Source organism: Gopherus flavomarginatus, chromosome 10, assembly GCF_025201925.1.
Source record: "Gopherus flavomarginatus isolate rGopFla2 chromosome 10, rGopFla2.mat.asm, whole genome shotgun sequence".
In the NCBI taxonomy this organism is placed as follows: Eukaryota; Metazoa; Chordata; order Testudines; family Testudinidae; genus Gopherus; species Gopherus flavomarginatus.
Window position 1 is genome coordinate 46,771,390 of NC_066626.1, and position 26,332 is coordinate 46,797,721.

Sequence of the window (26,332 nt, forward strand, 5' to 3'; positions counted from 1 at the left end):
CTTTGTTTGTCTGGGTAATTGGCTGAATAGGACTGTGTGGACTTGTAGGCTCTAAAGTTTTACATTGTTTTATTTTTGAATCCAATTTTTTTTGTATAAAATTCTACATTTGTAAGTTCAACTTTTATGATAAAGATGTTGCACTACACTACTATGAGGTGAATTAAGAAATACTATTTCTTTGGTTTTTTACAGTGCAAATATTTGTAATAAAACTAAATATAAATGAGCACTGTGCACTTTGTATTCTGTGTTGTTATTGAAATCAATATGTTTGAAAATGTAGAAAACATCCAAAAATATTAAATAAATGGTATTCCATTATTGTTTAGCAGCACAATTAATTGTGCAATTAATTGTGATTAATTTTTTTAATTGCTTGACAGTCCTAGTTGTGAGAAAACCCTTTAAACTACTACTTATCAGAGCATGAATTGCACCACTAACATACTATCAGACTAGCAGTGACATGATGCATTTATATGGAATTGTTTTCCCCCAGACGCTACGAGCTGCTGGAAAAACATACATGATATTTTTTGTTCTGGTGATTTTTTTGGGCTCTTTCTATCTGGTGAATTTGATCCTGGCTGTGGTTGCCATGGCCTATGAAGAACAGAATCAAGCAACACTGGAAGAAGCAGAGCAGAAAGAGGCAGAATTTCAGCAGATGCTTGAACAGCTAAAAAAACAACAAGAAGAAGCTCAGGTATTTTTTGTGAAGAAAATGTACTCTGTCTGTTTCTGCACATCCTTATTCTTCTGCCTAAAATTATAAGGTACTCACAGAAATTAGTATGTGTAATAATATTTAATATACTTAACAGTGAACTGAAAACCAAGAAGCCTTGTTTATCACCTAAAGTAACAAGTTTATTAAATGAATCAACAATTTATAATTTCACCAACAAAATAACAAGAAAACAAAACAAATCCATGGCACAGTAAACTACTGTTACTAAGGCCTCATCTACGCTGGGGGGGGAGGGGAATTGATCTAAGTTACACAACTTCAGCTACACGAATAACGTAGTTGAAGATGACATACTTAAATCTACTTACCACGGTGTCTTCACTGCGGTAAGTCGATGGCTGATGCTCTCCTGTCGACTCCATCTGTGCCTTCCCGCCCTGGTGGAGTACCAGAGTCGACGGGAGAGCACTCAGAGGTCAATTTATCGCATCTAGACTAGACGCGATAAATTGACCCTCGCTGGATCGATCACTGCCCATCGATCCAGCAGGTAATGTAGACAAGCCCTAAGTTCACCATAGGATTCTACAGGTAAAAGATTGGTGATTACAATGTTACAGAAATAATGGAGAATTACAGTGCATGATATTGATAACATCCTGGGGTTACAGATCTCGTAATAGTTGTGAAAAAGTCGGGTGGCATTAAAAGAAGTTGCTTCTGGTTTACAGTCTGCGAGAGAATGTTCAGAGCTGCTCTATTTAATAATCCCTCTCAAACATTCAGAACAAAAAAAGACTGAAGGAAAGGTATTAGTAGTAGGATATTCTCATAGACCTCGTTCCAGCAAAGTATTTAAGCACATACCTAGTTGTAACCACACTGAAGTCTATTAGGACCTTAGAAAAGGATATAAATCCTTTAAGTAATAAAGGGGTGATGGGTGGAATTACTTTTTGGATAATCTCTTATAACAATCTTGTTTACTGAGAAAAGCAGTCTTATTGTAAATAATGTTACAAGAAAATGTAATTTTTAATATACACCTCTTGTATGAGGGTTTATTATCCAAAGAGAAATTGTCTGAGAAGGTTTTATATGTGTGAACCCAACATCTAATTTCTGGGCTTGCATTTCCACTGCCTTGCACTTAATCTAGTCATTTATGTAAGTACGAAATGGGTATAAAATGCTAGCAAATCAGAATCCTCTAGTCATTTACACTCGTATTATTTTACACATACTTTGACCAGGTATAAATGACTCCATAAGGTGCAAGGCAATGGATAATCAGGCTCCTCTATCTTTAACTTGAAAAGAAAGATTTCTTCACTATCTGCATTAGCATATATATATTTTAGCCATTAAACACTGTCACTTCAAATCACTCAGAAAGGAGCAGAATTGTAGAGAATAAAAATATATATTAGCAATGGTACATCCTTTTTTCAAATTTGGTATTGATATTTATTGTCATTGATATGGAATTATTCAAAAATTTAGCCATTATGTGTATTAACATTTAATATAGACTTTACTTTCTCTAGTACTTTTCATACATTATATTAAAAATGCAATTACAAAGTTAAAAACAAAGCTCTATAGGCAAGTGGGGGGATAAGATAAGGTTTCAGGCAATATCTGAAGCTAACGGAGATTAATTACATTTAAGGATATCTGGAGGCTATTCCAGACAGCTGCCACTGTACTTGTGCATTTGCATGAAGCAACAGAGACTGATGCTAGATGAGCAAGGAGAGAGGGGAACAGAGAGAAACAAAAGCTGAATAAAGTCTATGCAAAATTATTGTTTAAATAAATGGGGAGTCAGTGGAGTAATCTGAGAATAGCAGTGATGTTACCATGTTTCTTTGTGTGTATGAGAAAGTGGGAAGGGTGCACCCATTACAGGGCAGGTCACTGGGTCCAACTGAGTTGTGATCAGTGCAGAGCTGGAGGTGGAAAAGGGTAGAAAGTCGCATTTTCACTCCTTCAATGATTAATTCATTCCCAAACAAAACTTAAAGCAACCATCAGCTTGTTCAATGTTGCAAAAACTGGAATGGTCTGGTAGGCACCACCTGGGTATCACCAAAGCTCAAGGGATTCTGGCCGCATTCCCTTCTTGTCTCTGACCCCTCTTTATTCTGGGGTTGAGGAAGAGGATAAGAGCAAGTGGCATAGAACCTTATATCATCTTTATACCGCCTGGGGATTTCCCTGTGTCAGGAGCATCCCCATCTGCCTTGTTAGTGAAACATTCTACTTCCTGAAGAGCAAAAAAGCAGCCAGATGGGGAACCAAGAATCTGGCCCCACATTCTTATTGTAGTCCATTGAGTGGGATAATCTTAAACCTTTGTGACAACATTTTGGCTGTTACGTTCTTCTCGCTAAACTATCTGCTTGAGATTATTTTTAACATTACGTACTCTGCAAACATTAATGAAGATATAAATTAGTTAATTTTAACCTATTCTAATGGATCAGATTATATATTGTGAGTTTCCTAACCCCATATAAAAAGAACAACAATTAATCCTCACTATGAATAACCACAAAGAACCAGCTGAGTTCTTTTAGAGCAGGATGTAGAACTTTTGTCCCAAACACGCAGGAAGAAAGACAAGATGCAACAGATATGGTTTATTTAGGCCACAACTTTATTAACATACTCATTGGGAACTATCCAGCAACAACTCATATAGCATGGATCATCACTCCTTTCCAACGGTTTGAGGGATGTCATCAGTCCCCCCAACCCCACGGCATCTGATCCAAGCTGATGGCTAGGACTCCAAAGTCCTTCTCTTGTGTGAAGGTAAATGGGCTGGGAAAGTGGATTTTCTCCTTGCTACACCACATTAGGTGTACATTAGGAGCCACAACCCCATTGCCCAGCTTCTCTGGGGATGCCTTCCCTTAATTCTGCTTTTAATAACAGTTTATCAGGGAACCAGCTCCCCTATCAAACGAGTACTTACACTGAAGACATGCCACAAGGAAAAGCCAGCAAACAGCTTGGCTGCCTCCCACCCACCTGAAGCCAGGTTCTCAGATAGTTTAACAATTCCCTCTCTAACATCAGCCAAAAATATAGCCATTCCCCTGTCTACACCACATCTACCCTGAATAACTGTGGTACCAAATATGATGTTATTTTGGTGGGTAATTACTGATCCCCCTATTCACACACAAAATTAGCCATTTCTGGAGTCACACATCTTCTGACCTTGTCAACCTGTGGAGGCCTGGCAGCTTCCCCAACATATCCTCCACCGCAGCATTTCAGAATAGTTTACAGTCACCCCCAGGAAAAGGTCCTGGATCTGCCCTAAATGTCTCTTCGCCCTGATGGTTAAGTCAATCAGTCCCCCTATCTATTCTAATGGATCAAGTCACATGGTACAAGTTACATATCTCCATACAGAAAGAACAACCAGTAGTTCTCACTGTGAACAGGCAGAGGGGACCAGCTGAGTTGTTCTGGAGTAGGATGTATTACCTTTCTCATGAGAGATGGATAAGCACATAGATCTGAAGTGCATGGAGGATGCAATGCTAATGATTTCTCGTACTACTTTGATTTTGAGCTAATGTACTATACCTTTGTCTTTGGGGAGCTGTGCTGTTATGGTACTACTTAAATTATGATCTATATAATAGAGAACTAAATATTTCTCTAAACAAAATTGTCTTGAATTTATTTTTTTGAGAATGTTTGCCCAACTGAAAAGTTGCTCACAAATTGCAACTGATTATACTGATAATAATAGAAATCAGTACAAGTATATACAATTGTTAGCTATCTACATTCTAAAAATACCACACCTTGTAAACCAACAGGCAACAGTGGCAGTAGCAGCAGCGTCTGTTGCGTCAAAAGATTTGAGTGGAGTAGGGGGACTAGGGGAGCTCTTGGAAAGTTCCTCAGAAGCATCGAAGTTGAGCTCAAAGAGTGCTAAAGAAAGGAGAAACAGAAGGAAGAAAAGAAGACAGAAGGAACTGTCTGAAGCAGAGGACAAGGGAGATGTTGAACAGTTCCCCAAATCTGAATCAGAGGACAGTATCAGAAGGAAAAGTTTCCGATTCTCGATGGAAGCAAATCGACTGACATATGAAAAGAGGTTCACTTCCCCCCACCAGGTAAAGTCCTCTTACTAAATAATCTATGTTTTTCTACTACCATGATCCGTTTATCATGGAAATTCCAGCAATGTTACAGGTAGAAGACTATGACTATATGAAGAGAGTAGAAAAGGAAAACGTGGGGAAAAGAGCTTCTGTATGAACTTAGTTTTGGTAATTATTATAGTCAGCAGTGTTTCAAACAGTTAGCTGGATGTTTCTGTTAAATTATCTAACATGGGCTTACTTACCCAAAACTTTGCTAAAACACTTCTAAAAATGTATTTCCATAAAATATCTTGCATACACAGACCACTTGATGATGTGGAGTGTTAAAAAGGTTTTGATTGGAACTCAGGGAAACATACATAAGTCACTCATTGGTTGTCCACTCCTAAATCATCTCAAGCCCAAAACAATAAAACCTTTGTAGGAGACAACATCCCCATGTATTCTCTGCATTCTAGGAATACAAAACCACCCTTAACTTTTGTTGTTTGTGTTACTGAACCCATTTTTAAATGTCGGGGTAGCCATGTTAGTCTGTATCCACAAAAACAACAAGGAGTTCGGTGGCACCTTAAAGACTAATAGATTTATTTGGGCATAAGTTTTCATGGGTAAAAAACCTCACTTCTTAAGATGCATTTTTAAATGGTGACAAATGAGAAAAATATTTCTGAGTTTCCAAAATAATAAGAATGGGACCCCTGGTATTTAAGCTTATACCAATAAGTAATTTAGACATACTGAAATTAATTCATTTTAAATGAGAGCATCATTATATTCCACCACAGTAAGGGCTTCTCTTCACGGCAAGTTAGCGGATGGCAAGCCAGGATGTGAATCTATAGCCCACTACCTTGACATCCACTAACTCACACTGTGGATCCTGCTACAGCACACTAAAAGTTCAATAGCGTGCTCTGATGTTTGAAACAGTAGGATGTCAAAGCGCACTACAGACTTGGTGTGCTGTAGCAGGGTTCACACTAGTGTCAAACTAGTGTGCTGTAGATTTACCCCTTGGCTTGCTTCACACTAACTTCCCTATGTAGACATGTCCTAAGTCAAGATATCCCTTCTATCACACTAGGATAACTTTGCTTATATAACTCAATTCAAAATCCCAGAATCTGTATGCATTTAGGTGCCCATTTAATGTCTAGAGATAAAAATTCTTGGGTAGCTATACTTTGATTTGATATAATAATAGTACTTTGAACTTAAGTATTTTGGGTCTGATCCAAAGCCCATTACAGTCAATGAGTGTCTTACCATTCATTGCAATGGGCTTTGGATCAGGCCCATATAATGCCTTTCATCTAAGGAGCTTAAAGGGCTTTATAGTCATGAATTAAGCTTGACAGTATCCATCCAAGTTCGATACCTGTTATCATCCCTGTTTCACAGATGGGGATACTAAATGACTTGCTTAAGTCACACAGAAGGGTCAGTGTGAACCATAAACTTCTGAAGCCTAGTCCTGAGCTCTATATACTAAATCACAAGCCCTCCCATAGTTAACCCCATGCCCTGCAACATTCTTGTTTGCTTACAGGACAGAGATCGTATGGGAAATACTCAATGTGGATTTATTATCTAACAGTAAAGTATCATTGGCATGGACTATTCCATCATATTTTCTTAACCTCTCTGAAAGCCTTCTTGCCTTTTACCACCAAGTCCTGCATCAGCAAGAGCTAAGAAACTACTATAGAACCTTAGCAAACTTAAGAATCTCAAGGCTCTTTAAATACTTTCCATAACACTGAATTAAATGATAATTCTTCATGTAAAATGAAAAAATAAAACTCATCATATAGAAACCAACATTGTACGTTTTAGGTTTCAGATTAAATAAGGGAAAGATACAGGGAAATGGCTTTTCTTAACTGGCCACGACTTACACAAGCAGGGATAAAGTAGCTAGAAGAACAACCACCTAAAGTAAAACTTTTCACCACTGAACTTATTAAGGGAGCTAGTGATCTAAAGAGTATCAAATCACCAATTTAACTAGCTAACCTGGTTCCTTTTTGTGAATCAGTATCAATACTTTGAGACAAATCTTGCCCCTCTACATATCCAGGGAATGGCCAAAATGCAATGGAAATGCCATCTGTCTGTTGTGCAATGAAGGGAGATGGGAAGAGTCTGTGTTGGAAAGACTCTGCGCCTCGTGCCACACAGAGAACTCCCTAGTGATTGTCCATTATAGTGTGAGTAGCAATGGTTAACATGATAAACAGACTGAAAGGTCAGAGAAAACATGGCGAATAGGTCTGTGTGCTGCTCTGATCCACTGGCTCAAGACTCCATGTGTGTGCATATGAGTAGGGAGCAGCAATCTTTATCCACAGATCTCCTCTCAAACCCTATTCACCATGGATCTGCTCCAGCTCCACTGGGGAGGTCTCCATTCATTTCAGTGGGAGCTGGATTAGCTCCTGTATCCCATGTGTCGCCCTGCATGCACAGCAACTGCTACAGATTTGGAGTGAGGGGTCTATTTCTTATGAATGTGTCTTTTGAGCATGTGTGTCTGAGAAGCACACAGCTCTTTCAAACTGACTGTGCACTTTTCCCTCTGGAGTTACTCTCTTAGGGCTCAACCTAGGGCTCAAAATCAATGGGAGTCCAGCATATGGAAGGATTGCAGAGTTAGGCCTTAGAAATTATTACAAAAATTGATTCTCAGGTTTTGAGTAGTATAACTTAAATTAAAGATGAATGTACTGTAGTCTTTGTTATACTATTTATCAAACAAATTACAGTGCCACCAAGTAAATAACTGTAACAATTCATTTTGGTGTATATGTAACTATACAGAGTACTAAGGTATAACTGCAGAATATAAATGATGTGTAATTAAGTTATGAAAAATACAAAATTAAATATAATTTATTGCCAAAAAAGATCAAAATTAGTCAAAGAGGGCACCTCTATCTGATTGCTATAACTTCCTAAAAAGGGACACACACACATAATAGTCACAAAAGTTTGGCATACCTTAAAAACATATGGAAATGAAAACCATTTTTAGTGGATGCAATGCAGGAAAAAAGTTATATATATACAATTACACACAAAAACAATGTTCTAAGAGCATTTGCAATGTCAAGCTCTCAAAAGTTAGTAAATGCCAGAAATACACCAACTTCTTTGTGTATGTGCATTATGATACAATTACATGACCACATACTGTTTTTTCCACAGGACCCCTGCTTCATTCAATGCACAGGATGGATCTTCTTTGGGCATGATTCAGGGTTAGGTAGTGAAGGAGACTGTTGTCTGTAGGATATGTGCTTCATATGTTGCAGGAGGTGAAAGGTGTGTAGTGAATGAGGCAGGATCTCCTGGGGTAGGCAGCTGAATGCTGCCCTGAGGAATTGGATTCTATCCCTGCCTTTGCCACAGAGTTGCTATGTGATAAGGATACATTATGTTACTTAAAGCAAACTTTTAATGGGTTGTCACTAACTGTGCATTGCTAATTTCTGGGTGTCTGACTAGAAACCTTCAGGTCTCATTTGAAGAAGTGCTGAGCACTCCCAGCTGCAAATGAAGTGAATGGGAGATATGTGTTGAACATATAAAGCACTATGTATAATAAATACTCTGAAAATCAGGTCCTAGAAGTCTCAAATTGGACACCAAAATTTATGGACAATTTTGACCTCAGTCACTCTGTGTTTCAATTCCCCATCTGTAAAATGGGAATGATTTCAATCCCTCATCTCACAGGAGTTTTGTGAAATAAATTCATAACCATTTGTGTAGTACTTGGATATATTACAGTGATGAATGCCACAGAAAAGCCCATGAGGAAATTAATAATTCTGTCTTCACGGTAGGGTTTGAATAGCACGCAGTAAATACGCATGGAGCCACACTCTGAACAAGGAAAAAACAGAATAGCTGCTCACTTAAGTGAGCACCATCCATTCTATTAACTGAATGTTGATAAAGTCCTGTGACAAAAATAGAATATGAATGTGTAAGTAACAATTGTATCTTAATGCACACACTCAGGGGGGCTGAATGAAGGTCATACAGACAACCTTAATTCTGGCATTTCCTACTTTTTGAGTGCTTGACTTTACAACCTTAATATTGTTCTTCTAATGTAGTTTGTGTGTCATTTACTTGTTTTTTTAAAAAGCAAACAGAAAAAACAGAAATTCCATCATTTGGCATCATATTGAAACCTCATGGGTCATTCAGCAGGGGCTTCTCAGATCAGTCTACCTATTCCAGTTCCAGTCTCCTTGCCCAGATAGCTGCAGTCTCCCCACCTGGCTCCTCAGACAATCTCAGTCATCTCCCCAACCCCTGGGCTCCCAGTTCCCCCGCCTTCAACATTCCCTCCCCACCACTGAATCCTAACCATTTTACCCAGCCAATCCCAGTCTCCTGCCCACCCCAACTTCCATTTGCATTTACCCTCTTCTCACCTTCCAGATCCCACCTCCATCAACCTCTGTTCCTAGTTTCCACCCCAGGCTCCTTGTCCCAATCAATTTCTTCCAAGTTCTCTGCAGGTCTGGCTCTTGTCTTCATCACATTTGAATCTATCAGCTTCCTCCTCCTGAACACAGCAGGGAAAGCATTGAGAGCCCAGCACAGAGCTTCCCTGCTTTCAATTCAAGTGCCAGTTCAAGTGAACCCAGCATAGCCCACAGCTTCCAGAGCTTCCATTGCAGGGAAAGTCCTGCTTAGCTCCAGGCTGGAACATTCTCCAGGTAGACAGAATCTTCAGGGAATTTAGCTGCTAAAACCTAAAAAGTCTCTACTGAGATGTGTGACGTGATTTTTCAAGGGCTTATGATGTTACCAGATTTGGGCAGATTTTCATGGGGATAGCAAAAGAAACATCCTTGGAACAAAGACCACCCCCATGCCAAAGTTTAAGTCTGTGCCCCAAAGTGGAGGCAAGGGGGTGGGGGGTGACACTATAGCTTTTCAGAATTTTTTAACATGGGCAAAACAACATATTTCCTTAGCCTCATTCTTAGAAATGGCTCTGCAACTTTAAGCGGAATTTTCCAAAAACATTTAGACTGAGGCAGATAGCTGGCATGGAAATTTTCAGTCCAAATGGTTAAAGTCTGGCAAAGTTATAAGTCTGGGTCTTATAACTGGAAGTGTTGGGTAGCCTTAATAAAAGGCAGTGCTACCAGACCCCCATATAAGATATATGTATTTCCAACAGTATTTTGTGCTCAGGTTCTTAGTACAGATGTAGGGATAAATATTTTTAAAAAGTAGCCTCTGCTTTTCATATTCTTTCTTGCACTCACAATGAAATCTGAATGTAAATACTATTATTTTATGCATGTAAATACTCATTTTTTCCTGAAAAAATAGTGTCTGAATTGAGACTTAATATACCAAGACATGAAGACCGGTAAAAAGGGAAGCTTGAAGAAAGCTTAATGCAGGGTTTGTTTTCTCCAGGACTGTTAGTAGTTTTATTTATTCATGAATGCTGCTAATGAAATATGCAGAAAGGAAGACAAAGGTTCTATGAAGCAGTTTCTTGTACTGTAATTAAACAGAGGAATTACCAACAAAGATTGATTTTCTTTTTCTCAGTGGTAAAAGGTCATCTTCAGGTAACTGGTCTCTGCTGATCTCTGTGTACTTGCTTTGAGGCAAATGCTGCCTGGGACACTCATGCAAGCTCCTTCCAAGTGCCACATTCCCATTTAAGGGCAGAATTAGAATCTTGGCCCTAGAATTTTATTAAAAGTAATTTCAACTATATGCAAAACCCACCTTTAGAACTGTAATGCATAAGTGGTAGCCTTCTGGGAACTCTATGCAGTCTACAAGGGCTCTGCACAGTGAGGGCGGGCGTGTGCCAATACAGCTTCCAGCATGTCTTCTCCAAACTTTTCACTGGGTAGTAGTTTGAGAGTGCTGCTTACATGGCCCCCACAACACGGGACCTGCTGGTGAAGACTACAGACTGATGTACAGCCTAGGCTTATCCAGAGTGACTTTAGCACTGATCATTAGAACACTCATCCCTCAGGAAAGTAGTGTGAGATGCGGTGAGTAATGAGCCTTGTGATTTAGAGTCCCTGTTTCCCACAAGGAATGGAAATAAAAATGTACAAGGACCCCATATCCCTGAAATCTTGTTGGAGACAGAAAAAAGTAGAGCACATAAACAGTCAGGGTGTAGGTAGGAAGCATGCCTCTCCCCAGAACCCAGAAAATGGTGGACACAACCTCAGTCCCTTTTCTTCTTGCCAATGCTCCTAACTGCTAAACTTTCCTGTTTCCCTCCCGCACAACCAGACACTCTGATGCCAGTGGCTGGACTTCATTCCCCTCCCTCTTTCTGACTACACCCTTCATAACACTTCAAAAACAATCCCCCGCCCAGTAGACAACATGGCCCTGTGAGCACATTGTTGGTGCTTAAAAACAAATAAATAGCCTCTCTCTAGAGCGTGGTAACTACTTACCATGAGAAAACAAGATACTGTATTTTAAAGTGTTTCATTTACTAATGCTGTTCTTTGTGGGGGGGCGGGGTTTCCTACAGTCTTTGCTGAGTATTCGTGGCTCCCTGTTTTCCCCAAGGCGCAACAGCAGAACAAGCATTTTCAGCTTCAGAGGTCGAGCAAAAGATATAGGATCAGAAAATGACTTCGCTGATGATGAGCACAGCACTCTTGAAGACAGCGAGAGCAGAAGAGAGTCTTTCTTTGGTCCAAACAGACATGGTGAAAGACGCAACAGTAACATTAGTGAAGCCAGTACATCATCCAGGATGGTACCAGCGCTTCCACCAAATGGGAAGATGCACAGCACTGTAGATTGCAATGGGGTGGTTTCTTTGGTTGGAGGACCTTCAGCTCTCACTTCGCCTACTGGACAACTTCTCCCAGAGGTGATCATAGACAAACCACTGATCATAGTAACTTCACTGTCATATAATCAAGTTTGAAATAGTTCAGGCAGGTGTTTCTACAGCTGGAAATTCATCTATATCTTGTAATTCTTTTAACACAGTAAAGGGGCAGCGGAATTTCAGATTCACATGGCAGAACTGAACTGAAATATTCTGCTGTTCCTATATGTACTGTCTTCAGTGGGAGATCTGCATATAGGATAGGGAGAGAAAAATATCTTAATTGAATGTTTTCATCTGGATCTAAGTTTTGCCCCAACAAAACAGATTGAAATAGATAAATTTCCTTCAGTCCACAACTAAGTAAAAGTACAGTACTTGCAAACACATAGAACTAACAAGATAAGGGGTGATAGCCTATTCCCATTAAAGTCAATGGCAAAATGCCAAGAACTTCAATGGGAGGAAGACCAGGTACATAATATTAATGAGAAATGTGTTTATTATACACCCATCCAATTGCATTAATTTCAACTGATGTTGTAAAATTCTGGAATCCCAAATGAGATGTTTAAATATTTACAAACAACGATGGTATATACAATATTATACAAAATGTATTGTCAATTACACTGGCTAGCTTTTAACAGTACTGAATTTAATCACAAACATCTTCATTACAGTGCAGTATTTAAATTTCACTATTACCATATATTTCTTGTTTTGTTTCTATGTTTATTTCCTATCTTGACATAGGTCTTTGGACCAGAAATTCAAAAAATTAACTAAGGAAACTGTCAGATGGTACATGTGTGCTTGTGCATATTTGATAGATCTTTTCATCTAAAAGAGATTCAACCTGTTTATGTCGAGTCTCCTTTTCAGGAATGATAATTGTTATCATTTGTACAGAGCTTTTTATCTTCATGCTAAACAAACATTAACCAATTAATCACTGCAACCTCCTTGTGAAGTTAGCAAGAGTTATTATCCTCATTTTACAGGTGGTAGAACTAAGGCAGAGACAGTAAGGGCTTGTCTACACAGTACATTAGTCTGTACCAATTGGGAACAGGAGGTAAATACTCATGTGCACCAGCGTGTTGTGCACTAACTGGACTCTGCTGATGCACATTAAAAGTTCCCTACTGTACATTAATGTCATCCTATTTCAACCAGTACTACATTAACACACACTAGGGAACTTTCAGGAACCGCCAGGAACGTCTACACTGGCTAGTTAGTGTGTAACATGCTGCTGTGCTTTAGAATTTACACTCCATATGATAGACTGCACTATGTACTGCCCTAAGTGACTTGCCCGAGCCATACAGTGATTTGGTGAGAGCGAGCAGGAACCGGGATTCACGAATTCCTGACTCTCACTCCTATGTTCAGACCACTGTATCATGTCTCAAGCAAGAGGAGAAGAAAAAATTGTAAAAAATATACACATGCTCAAGAATGTTTAAATCAGAGTTTAATATTTATTGCTTTATAAAGGTAACTTGAGATCATATAAAACAGAAGGCAAAAGTCCAAGGTCATCATATTATATATCCTAAACATTTAAAAACTTGAATGGACTAGGAAAATATGTGGTGATTTCCATATTTATTGCAACCCTTATGAAACAGTGATATTTAGGTGGATGAAAAAGCAATGATTATAGCTTGATTTTTCCATCATCAGAAATGTTTTTATAGAAATTGTGAGATTTCTTAGCGGGATGGGAATGCAACATTTAATAACTGTAACATCATTAATTCCTTACTACTGTATTTCATGCACCAATATTACCCTTTTAAATACTAGTTTCTTTGCCATTGCCACCTTATGACTGGCAAATATGCACATCTGTCAGGAACTTTGGGTAATAGGCTACAACTGCGGTTAATTTCTTAAGAGATTAATAAGCATTTAGCAAAAAGATACCTGGCAGCAAATTTTAGTTTACTCACAGCATTCATTTAAATTAACCATTGGCCTCCAACTTCCCAGCACTGCTTGGCAATTTGCTCTCCAAATTGAGAGTCATCTTGCAAGTACTTTCTCAAACAATCCCTTCAATGAGAGAACCAGAATCTCTGCTAGAACCTAAAATCCTCCTTCTCCTCTATCTAATCACACTGTGTGATATCCACTTCCAATTAGCTCACTGCTTATTGAACAGTTTGAAATTCCCACCAGACATCTAGGAAACAGCCAAGATAATCCTAGTGGAGACAGAAACTTTCAGTATGTAAGGAAAGTCTAATATATTGGATAAGAAGCTGTTCATAGCAGACTTTCCTTGAAAGTCATGATAGGATTTGTATATTGTGTTGTTAATAAGTTGTTGAAAATGGTTTGATTCACCAGCTTCATTTGCAGGGCACCACTACAGAAACAGAAATAAGAAAAAGAAGATTGAGTTCTTATCAAATTTCCATGGAAATGTTGGAAGATTCTGCTGCAAGACAAAGAGCAATGAGTATAGCCAGCATACTCACAAACACAATGGAAGGTATGTGACCAATTTCATTTTTATACACATTTCACTGAATTTGTGTTAGTTGCTGCACTTAAGATGTACACAATTTCACTTGTAATTGTATAATTGGACAGGTGAAGTCTGTATGGCATTGGAGTACATAATGAACATTTCCAGCACACGTTCTTAATCATTTACCTGATTTACCCTAAACCTCCTATGATGTTAGTCCTAATCTATACATTTTTATATATTAGCTCCAGTCTGGAACATTGTAGGAGAAATAAAATAAACACTGTTAGGCTAATATTCCCCTGTAAGGAGAAAGAAAGATAATTTCTCTTAGTGCAGCCACTGAAAGGGAGATCAGGTCTGAAGGGTAACAGCCATCCAAGGGCAGATGACTAATTATGTCTTCTTTTTTTTAACTGTAAAAGGAGAAAGACTATTCCATGATAGTAGCATTTATAATGAACTGGTAGAGGCCAAAGATATAGCTGATACCGCAGAACGAGATTTCTTTCTAAAACATCAGGTCAATAGGAGATTAAAGCAAACCTTCACAGAAACTATCATTACTTATTAATAATTTGTTTATGGTAGTCCCAGAGATGTGCTATGCATGGTCCTTACCCAAAGTCCTTACTTTAAAGTCCAAGGACAGACAGACAAGTACGGAAAGTGACCAACAATCAATGTCTTTTGATTAAAAAAACATAATAAAATTGGCTCCCTCCAACTCTATACATCCACTGCTTCTCTTGATTTACACTAGAGGGGTACAGACAAAAATATAAATAACATTTTGTGCAAAAGTATAAAAACCTCATATATTGCAAGTTCCTTCTATAAAATATTTATTCACAAAAACTAGAAAGAAACATGATAACTAAATATACTGGAACTTCATTCAAATAACATAACATTTTGACTTGCTCTAAAAATCTATCATGATACCTTTTGGCACAGTGTTACTGATTAATATGTGTAGGAAAATTTTTAATAGCAATTCTAAAAAGTCCGATAAAGCCTATTTAATTTCCTTTGTCTTCTACCTAAAAGTTAAAGAAAATGTATAAACAAAATTTACAAAGTACTCTTCAAATTCATTTGTGAAAAGTCAAAATTTCAACACATTTTTTAAAATGAGTTCCTAAGTCACTTTCTCATTGCTCTCAAATCAATCCAAGCTTAGTTATAATCAGAGATGAAGGTGTACATTACCTACCCTCTTGAAAAATACTTCCAATGAATTTTTACAAATCTCAGATCACAATAGAGTCTTCCTTTCTACTAGATTTGATGTCAGTTGAGTCCATACAAATTTGACTGATTAATACAAGAAGTTAGTGCAAATTTGCCAATGTCTCTAAATGAAGCACTATGTGTAGATGGGCCTGTTTGCTTCCTATTATGCAAAATTCTGGGCAAGTTCTGCTCTCACCTATGGGAGCTCTTCTGTCACCTCTTCCTTCAGCCGAAGAAGATTCTCACTATTTACTGTTCTCTCCCTCTTCCTTTACTAGCAAGGACAGGCAGAAAAATCAGATAGTTTTGTGCTTATGCCATCCTGATAGCTCCCTTGTAGCCTCAAAGGCTGTGGTTTTTCAGCCTCTGGAATATGGCTAGGGAAACTCTGTCTTCCTTGTCCTCCCAGTCATTCTCTCTGAAAGCCCATTTTCTATCCCAGTTCAGGATCACTGTCAGTGACCGAGATGTGGTCGTTTGGGGCTAGTGGTTAGAGTAGGTATCAGTAACCAGGAATTGCAGCCCAGGGTCAGTAAGAGGCCAGAGCCAAGGGTCAGGAGCCAGGAGATGGAACCAAAGTTCAAAGCCAAAGTCAGGAACCAGAGCAGAGTGTGAGAATAATCCTCCCCCATCAGCATTCTGACTAGCTAAACATTCAGAAATTTGGTTATTCTACCCAACCAACCTGTTCTATCTTACTGCAGGAAGATCTTCACTATTAATATTTATATAGAATTTTGGAAATTGCTCACCACTTACTGATGACCTTTGCAATGCACACACTCAGACTCAACTTCTACTAAACAGTGCCATGACATTTTTTGGGGGAAGGAGTGAAAAGGGGAGTGGGGTACTTTTCACTAGGCTAACTTCTTTTCACTTAAACCAGAATATCTCCATCTTCCTTCTGTCCCATCCCCAAATATCCCATTAACATCTGATTTCTCATACTGGATGTTCATCCTTGCAATCAAATACTATTTAGAGGCAATTTGGCTTCTGGAAATCTGACCTTTATGAAGATGTCAAATTTAAGGAAAAATAGGAATCAAATATTCCCAACAGAGGACACAGGCTTTCATAAAAGATCTGCTTCTGAATTGATAGATTTATTGTAAGTATATGAGAAGACAACTTATCCTATTAAAACTGAGTGGGGGAAGGGCTGTGTTTCTCTTAATCCACAAACTGCATGTTGTTGCTTTTTTTAAAAAAAAATGACAGTGATTTGAATCAGTGGTGGATTAGCCACTGGGCCAACAGGCCCCATGCCCAGGGGCCCTTGCCAATTGAGGGGCCCCAGAAAAAGGGTGCCCCTGTGCCCCAACCTGCTCTGCCTGGAGCTCCTGCGGGGGAGCAGGGTTGGGGCATAGGGGCTTGCCCCACTCGGCCTGCCTGATGCTTCTGCCAGGAACTGGGGTTGGGGTATTGGGGCTTGCCGGGGACGGGACTGAAGGCAGAAGGGGTGGGGACAGGCCCCTACTTGCTCTGGTCCAGGGCCCCACAAAACCATAATCTGCTACTGATTTGAGTAAAGAATGAGAGTATCCCCCACATTGCAGTATGTGAAAGTAGTGGTTCAGTATTGTTTATAGTAATAATGAATAAGTTTTTAGTTGAGAAAATTGTGTACTACACAGCTAATGTGAAAGCAGCAGTATTATTAAAGATATAAATGCTCATTTGGAAATGTGTGTGTTTAGTGTACAAATTGCATATGACTAATTCTTTCATATAGTATATTTTAGCTGCACATAATCCTTTGGGATATTTTTTTTATTTTAAACTAAGAACTTCTAGTGGCTCTGTTAGGAAAATTGTTGGTTTTATAAGTTAATGTTAAACATTTTTTTTCCAGAACTTGAAGAATCCAGACAAAAATGTCCACCATGCTGGTACAGATTTGCAAACACTTTCTTGATCTGGGACTGTTGGAGCCCATGGTTAAAAGTAAAACATATAGTCAATTTGGTTGTGATGGATCCATTTGTTGATCTTGCTATTACTATCTGTATTGTTCTAAACACATTGTTTATGGCCATGGAACACTACCCAATGACAGAACAGTTCAGCAGTGTGCTTACTGTAGGAAACCTGGTAAGTGGGTTCTACTGTAGCATGTAGGGGATAAAAATGAATTTTCCTAAAAGAAAGTGTACGAATGATAGCATTCATTAGATAGATAAAAACTTGTTTTAACTTCATTCTAGACAGCCTTTTATAAGCAGGTTAGAAAGTGTGCATTGGACTCTCACAGATAAGAATGGCCTCTTCCACTGAGGCCAGCGTTGCACCTGATTTTTATAGGAGCATGATCAGGCCCATAATCTTGAGTTGTAATGAAATCATTGAATATTGTTTGACAGAATAATCTTCAGTTTAGGTAAATTGCTTGGCAGATTCTTTGAAGCCTATCTTAGATTTTGTCTTTTTTAGCTGCTAGATGATGATTTAATTCTCTCCCATTGGTGCTGACACTCTTTGCATAGAAAATATTTTTAATGTCAGAAATCTAATAAAATATTCTGCTATCAGAATAGCTCTTTGAATTGTCTTCAGTTACTTTTATATGAAAGTAGTAATACTGGAATGGCATTCCTCTTGCGACTAACATGGCCAGTGCCACTTTAGGTACTGGAAAAATACTCACCAAACTAGCAGGTTATATTTTATTGCGTATCAGAAAGTGCTCAAGTGTTTGTAAATTTACCAACAATATCACTAGAAAAACTGAGTGCCATTTAAAGCTGGAATTTGAAACTTGGAATTTGAGAACAAAAAACAAATATTTTTTAAATTTCTCGTGAACTGGAATATCCAAGAAAAAAAATCAATTTTAGAAAAATCTTATTTTGAAATTCTGACATTTTATTTAGAATGTTATTTTATTCTCTCTTTTCCAATTTTTATATTATTTTTACATTATTTCATAACATTGTGTGCTAAGTGACATGTCATAAAATGACATAATCATGAAATACTCTATTTTTTTATTTTCAAAATCATTTAGGGCACCTTCTACTTACTAGTGATGAAACATTTTATCTTTTCTACATCAAAGAGTCACTCCAATCAGTACTAACTAGCAGCTGCCCTTAATGATGTTTAAAATAAAATAAAAATAAACAATAGAATAGAATATTTCCACCATTCTTTTGTGCATTGTCAGTAGCAGTCATGGTGCTGACATAATATGAAATAGTATTAAAAAAATAAAAATGAAAAACATTTAACATAAAATTTTGGAATTCTGAAACATTTTCAGAAATCTCAAAATGGAAATTTGTGTGCAAATGTTCATAAAAGTAAACACATTTTCCTAAATGTTCTGATTTAGACAAAAATGGCATTTTCCATCAAAAAAAAATTCCTATGAGTTCTAGTGCTGTCATTTTTGTAATCCAGATGAAATGTGGTATGGTATTATAGCATTGATACTAATACTGTATTGAACAAATCCCACTTTAAAGAATAGTTAAGTACATTTAACAGTTGTTTGTGCAGAAGTGTTGTGTCAGTTTTACATATTTACCTACACACTCTGTTAAAACCTCACCCATAGGCCTGGGGCTATGCACACATGCCTTTCTGGATAGTAAGACTTGCCAACTCTCTCTGTATACATATCTATAGATATAGATATAGATATATATACTGTCTCATTCATTCCACTTGCCATTTTCATGCTTAATTGCAAAAATTCTTTGTCTGAGAACAGGATTCTTATAAATTTGCAATCCCTTGCCAGTGCACAAGATTGCAGAAAGTATGGATAGGAGAGGGATGGAATGAGACACACAGATTCATCATATGCACGCCTGAGAACACAAAATCAACCAAGTGCCCTGATTATCATTGTTGGATGTTGAGAAGTCTAGCTTCTATTCATTTTGAACCCTGATTTAGGAGGTCTGACATATGGCTCTGTAAGAAGATGTTTTAAAGAACAGATACATTTTCTGTAGCCTTTACATTTTGGCAATGACACTTTAAAACAGTACATTAATAAAATGTAAAAACATAGAAAATGAAAATGACAATCTGAGATGCTTTTCTATAAAATAGAGTTTCATTCCTCATGCAGCAACTGAAATCACTCATATGTTCCTTGTATTCATTACACATTCCAGATTATTCTTCCCCAACACATTATAGTCTGTCTCTGAAAAGATTAATTTAGGCCTCTCTCACTCTAGCCATTTGCCAATCCAAGGTCCTGCTTTCCACCTTCTCTCCCCTCCCCCATTTTGAATTCCTGATTTCCTTTCTCAGCATGTTAACAAGAAGTAGGCTTTGCACTATCCATTCTAATAATTCATTAACCTTAATTAAGGGTATGTGCATGCAGAGAATGTCCTCTCTACTGGTTTCAGTTAAATCCTCAGTTCCTCATTTGGTGGTTTGCATCCAAAGAATGTTTTATTATTTGTTGTTATCATATTCTATTGTTAGGGGATTGATTATAATATGGCAAACAGAAGATTGTGCTCTTGCAGTATTGTGATGAGAAGGAAGAATAGTTATGAAATGGAATGATTCACTTTCTACACAATGTATTAGTCATTTCAGATTAAGAACAACCAGTAATTATCAGAAAAGGTAGATTAATTTCAGCTAAGATTCATAGATTCATGGATTCTAGGATTGGAAGGGACCTCGAGAGGTCATCGAGTCCAGTCCCCTGCCCTCATGGCAGAACCAAATACTGTCTAGACCATCCCTGATAGACATTTATCTAACCTACTCTTAAATATCTCCAGAGATGGAGATTCCACAACCTTCCTAGGCAATTTATTCCAGTATTTAACCACCATTGATTTTGATGGTGCAGCAAAAGCTCAAGAAAAATTATTTGTGGGTGATGGGTATGTGTGTTTGGGAAGAAAGACTTTTTTAAAAATTTGTTTTTCATTTACTGCCTAAATCCACTGACCCCAATTATAACTGTTCTGCAGCACTGTCTCCCTTTTCCTCTGATTATGGTGTAATCATCCTTAAATTTTGTCTTAACTGTATAGTTTTGTTATCTGAAAAGTAATACTTGTAAAAAATATTGATATGTACCATTTGACAGTGATTAATGTGTTAATGGTGTTTCAGGTACTGTACTCCCAATTCTGAAATTCCCAGATTTAGGTCCAGTCACCCACAGCATCACACTTGTATAGCAGTTTGAAAAAGTCAGTCCTGCTGCCATAGAATTAACTATTGTGGGGCTGAGAGCAAGTGGGATAAAGGAACTGGACAATCACAATGTGGTGGCAGAATGCACAAGTCCTGCTTCAGCAGATAAGTAGGAAAATCCTGGACACAGTTCTGTGGTATAGCAGAAAACTCAGATGTATCTGGCACTACAGAATTTGCTTCAGAATCACTAGGGCTTTACATGCTGCTTATCAGTATGTAGTGCAGAAGAGATCTAGGGGTGAAATCCCTGGCCCCACTAAAATCAATGGGGGTTTTGCCATTTAAGCCTTGGTCCCTTCAAATATTTTGAACCACATTTTTCCATATGAATGTGGAGCTCACGGAAGGTGCTAGATTGGCAGCACTGAAGGATGGAACTCTCTCTTTATCCACAGAACAGGTACAGCCCAGACTGAGCAAGCTTCTCAGTCCTATTCCACCTCCATACTTCAGTTCTGACTGAAGGAACCACCTTTAGGGGGAAGTTAGCTCAGGCTCTCTCTCGTCTGAGACTGCCAGCAAGGATGCAAATTACTGTCAATTCTTGTGTTATTTTTATTTGATGTATCCTGTAGGAACTGGAGTGAAAGCACCAACTCATAAAACATAAGTTACTAAATAAATGCCAGAAGGTAAAGTCTTTCAGTCACTGATTTTAATTACTGAATATTAGTGTGTGAAAATATTAAGGAACTATGTAGATATATAACAAGAAGTTACATAAAACAGTTATAGCCTATGGGTGACTGGCTGGTGGGCCTTGCCCACATGCTCAGGGCCTAACTGAGTGCGATATTTGGGGTCTGGAAAGAATTTTACTCTCAGCCAAACTGACAGAGATCCTGGGAAGGTTTTGCCTTCTTCTGCAGCACTGGGCACGTATCACTTGCAGGTTTAAACTAGTGTAAATGGTGGGTTCTGTGTATCTTGAATTTTTTAAATAATGATTTGAGGACTTCAGTAACTCAGACAGAGGTTATGGGTCTATTACAGGAATGGGTAGGTGAGGTTCTGTGGCCTGCAATGTGCAGGAGGTCAGACTAGATGATCGTGATGGTCCCTTCTGGCCTTAAAGTCTATGAGTCTACAGCTGGATTGTAGAAATTTGCTCAAATACATTTATAAACAAACTTCCAGTAAAATAGACTAATTGATTAAATTTTGCATTTAGGTATTTACTGGGATCTTCACAGCAGAAATGGTTTTAAAGATAATTGCCATGGATCCTTATTATTATTTCCAAGAAGGCTGGAATATTTTTGATGGTATTATTGTCAGCCTTAGTTTAATGGAACTTGGTCTTGCAAATGTTGAAGGATTATCAGTTCTCCGATCATTCAGATTGGTAAATATATTAATAAATAACATTTACACTTTTTTCTTATTTACAAGCCCTAAATATATTTATAATTCAGACACAGTATGTTTATATGGCACATTCAGAAAACTTCTATTTTCACTGCATGCACAATGTGGAAGAATGATTGTGAATGTTTAATTTTTAAAATCAGGTTCAATAGTAATAAATCTGTTTTTTTAACACAGGGTTCAGGTGACATCTACAAACCCCTTATTTTAATCTCATTTTTATATTTTCTCATTAAAATCCACTGATGGATAACTGATGAAATTAAGCATGAGATATACTATCACATTTTCAATTTTTTGTCAATAATTCAATCTAATTTATCAAGGGAGGGAGCAAAACATGCTACTTTTCAAGTCTTTTGTATCAAGAATACAGCAAATGATGGAGTGATAAAAGATATTATAAGAGATATGATCAGAATGTAAGATATAGGCATGTAAATTATAAGGCAGTATCATATATCTTATATATTTATATATGTATATACAATATATACATATATGTTTATTAATGTACCTTATCCATCTTTCTTCCCCCAATCCAATACATTTATTAAAAGCTAGTTAAGGTTGTGCAAGCACATGATTACTAATACAACCATAAAAGAAATACACAAAATCATCAGTTAAGTCCTGACCTGACCCCAGCCTTCCAAACATTTTGCCTTCTCTCTATTTCCTCACCTCCATTCACCATTTGTAATACATTTGCTTCAATAGGAAAAGGATGGAGCAAGAGAGGACAAAATGTAGCAATAATTACAGTGATTTCCATTGGGGTAACACAGTACCATATCAAAGTATTGACTTTACCATGGCATCACCTAAATTAAGAATGTATGTTTCAGTGAAATATTTATATGGTATCATTGTAAATGTTTGCTTTTTTATCACCCTATATCCAAACGTCATGTTTTTACAGGCCGATGTACATATAGTTACTGGAGCCACAATAGGCACTACTAAAAAGTCAACTTTTATCAGTTGTTACCACATGTAGTTTCTGAAAAACTGTAATACTTCCCAATACTAAGACTAGGAAATAACTAATTAGCTTAGGTGTTTCTGTGGCATCCATTGCTGTGGCATCTAGCAGCTTCAAATACCTATTATGTTTACCGACAGAAAATGTTTTGTTTTGTTTTTTAAATGGAGATCACTTTGTGTCACTATCAAAATATTGCTTTAAAATTTGTCCACTGTTAATTAAGACTAGATCGTTCCTTTAAGACTCAACTCGCAGGACAGCATGGAGCTGCTACAGATTGAGCACTGCATCTGATGTGGGGAAGTGCAAACTACTATGCACCTCTAAGGAGTGTAGCATATTCCTCTCTGTTCAGGAGTTCAAGTGGAAAACAACTCCACACTCCCTCACAAAAGGCCCTACCCACCCTCCTGCGCAAGTTGCCAAAATGAGATGCTGCCCACAGCAGTTTGTGCAGATATTAAAAATAGGATTGTGTGTGCTCACTGATTTGATTTCTCTTGGTGGGGCTCACATGCCTTTCAAGGCTCTACTAGGCTCCTTGGGCTTGATTGAGGAAGAGGAGAAAGTGCTGATTATCTACCATACCCCGCCTCTCAACTCTTGGTACCACAATGAGCTGTCCCTCACAACAGACTGTACAGATTTTAATACTATGATCCTTCCTCTACCTTTCCACATGCTTTCAAGAGCAGTGAATAGTTTAAATGTGAACCTTTAAATTAGCCTAACTGTGTTTCTAAACTGACACCTTAGTAAAATGAACAGCATAGGTCACACCTCTCAGAATGATTGTTTCAAGATCACCCCCAGTGTGGAAGTTCACCAAAAAACCCACTCTCAAAGACCTCTAGGAAGAACAGATTCCAGAGGTGGGAAGCTTCTGCTAAGAACATTTTAGGTGCTTGGCTTGGATTATTTAAGCCTATGATCAGACAGGAAATGTTACCTAGTGTACTGCAGTGGATCCAAGTCCATTTAGGGTTTACCAATCCCTTGAAGGGCATCAAAAGGGGAAAGGTTTCAGTGTAGTCCATGGAGTAACAGTGCTGTAAATTCAAAATAACTCAGACACCATTAGAGATGAGCTAATGCTTTACACAATAGTTTAAGCTTCTGGGTTCTTTTCATGAGTAGCCACATTGAGGATACACTGCAGTAAACGAACCAAATGTAACCCCAATTCAATTTTTTTGCATTAAATATGGTATTTTCCTCCCCATTCACTGCCCCGTGTCTTTCTCAATCCCCAGATAATCCATTAGACTTTCCTAAATCTTTGTGAAAATTTTAACTATCTCAACCTTTATCAGCTGATGTGTTATTTACACATTTAAAATATCCATTTCTAGCTCTCTTACCAGTATTATTACAAGCCATATTCTCACATCCTAGTTTCTTTAGTTCATTTTAAAAGACGTTTTTATATTTTCTAAATTTTAATTGGGAACAGGCCCTACCGGTTCTGCATTACAAATATAGTGTAAAATGCATCCACAGAAAATGGCATCTAAATTTATAAAATGAAATATTTTACAATACAGAACTTTTTATAGCTAGAGATGCAAGACACACATTCAGGGCTTCATCGTAATTAGTACTAAAATGCTCCTTTGCTCTTGTTTTTCAGCTCCGAGTTTTCAAGTTGGCAAAATCTTGGCCAACACTGAATATGCTGATAAAGATTATTGGAAACTCAGTGGGGGCTTTGGGAAATTTGACGTTGGTGCTGGCCATCATTGTCTTTATTTTCGCTGTGGTTGGTATGCAGCTGTTTGGTAAAAGTTACAAAGACTGGGTCTGCAAGATTGCTACAGACTGCGTACTTCCACGCTGGCACATGAATGACTTTTTCCACTCTTTCTTGATTGTATTCCGAGTGTTGTGTGGAGAATGGATAGAGACTATGTGGGACTGTATGGAGGTTGCAGGCCAAGCCATGTGCCTTATTGTTTTCATGCTGGTCATGGTCATTGGAAACCTTGTGGTATGTAATTTTTCCGATATTCATTTTCTGGCAAAAAAGTATATATAACACTTAACATGCTTACTTTGTAAAAACCTCTGTATGGCTCGGACTACATTCCCACCCAGAGGAGAGAGAGGAACAGCCCCCCACCGCACCCTTACACTGCAGTGTGGGGTACCCTAAGCTTGGGTTCAGGTGTGCAGGAATAAGCAGGTACTGCACATCCACTCATTCCCATGCATGGAGTGAGTGAGCAGCAAATAAGTAACTCAGAGATGTTCTCTGAGTCATAGTGTCTAGTAGAAGGTAGACAAATTTACACTAGTAATAAGGCGTACATTTTTAACAGTGGAGATAATTAACCACTGGAGTAATTTACCCAGGGTCTTGGATTATTCTCTCTCACTGGCCATTTTTAAATCAATACTTAATGTTTTTCTAAGAGATATGCTCTAGGAATAATTTGGGGGAGATTATATGGCCCGTGTTATACAGGAGGTCAGACTAGATGATCACAGTGGTTCCTTCTGACCTTGGAATCTATTAATCTGGTTTTGTGTTGTGTATGCTGCACTACCCCTTGCTCAGAGTTGAGTGAAAAGATGTAATCTAGCCCTCTGTGACTCTGTCAGCTGTTATCCCCTTTTTGTCCCTGTACTAGAAAATATATGCTCCAAGGAACACTGGAGTGTCCTTATAAACACAAGGCTCTTGCATGGATTCTATAAAGTCTTTAATGGACAACAACTGTGATTCATAAATCAGTTGTGCTTAATTATGTAGCACATGTTGGATCCAGATGCTTAACTTTATCTACCTAAGTAGGTGTATAAGTTTTCAAAGTTTGGCTATTGTTACTTTTTGGAGATATATATTATAAAACAAACTTCCAAAGCAATATGCATTTGCACCCACCAGGTGCCTCTAAAACTTCTAAAAGCACTGCACCAGAGTAACTTTATGAATTCAGTGCTGTAAATGAGAGCAAATGTTGGCATATGTTTTGTAAAATCTAGCTATTTAATTTTATTCTTAATAACACTGATAATTACACCATTTGTGGAATCCTCTAAAATTGCTTTAAACTATTTTCATGACAAACTAGAAGAATAAGAATGACATAATGATTAGCTGTATTTTCAGAACAGAATTTGCATCCAAGCTGACAGCTAGAGTGCCAAGTTTGTGCCCAGTGTAAATTAAAGTGGCCAATTTAGAACTTTTGAAAAAATACTACTTCTGACTGGCAAGTAGTGTTTAAAATAAGAGCCTACTGGTTTTTTCTATTTTAGTTAAGTTTTTTTTATTGTCCATTTTTGTAACATACTTTGAGTTGATTGAAAATAAAATGTCCTTTTTTGTTGACATTTTCATCCTCTTTTGGGCATGTATTTTATTGCATATATG

General features: G+C 37.8%; 1 protein-coding gene across 9 annotated transcripts in view; it reads left to right on the forward strand.

The window, feature by feature from the left end:
• Positions 1–26,332, forward strand: part of LOC127030419 (sodium channel protein type 3 subunit alpha) — a 126,467-nt gene that overhangs the window by 43,621 nt on the left and 56,514 nt on the right. For all 9 annotated transcript variants that reach the window (XM_050916879.1, XM_050916872.1, XM_050916871.1 and 6 more), the window contains 7 exons: positions 503–709; positions 4,540–4,839; positions 11,384–11,731; positions 14,066–14,198; positions 17,272–17,510; positions 21,772–21,945; positions 24,587–24,943. In XM_050916879.1, the coding sequence (XP_050772836.1) occupies positions 503–709; positions 4,540–4,839; positions 11,384–11,731; positions 14,066–14,198; positions 17,272–17,510; positions 21,772–21,945; positions 24,587–24,943 (1,758 nt within the window). The remainder of the gene's footprint in view (positions 1–502; positions 710–4,539; positions 4,840–11,383; positions 11,732–14,065; positions 14,199–17,271; positions 17,511–21,771; positions 21,946–24,586; positions 24,944–26,332) is intronic.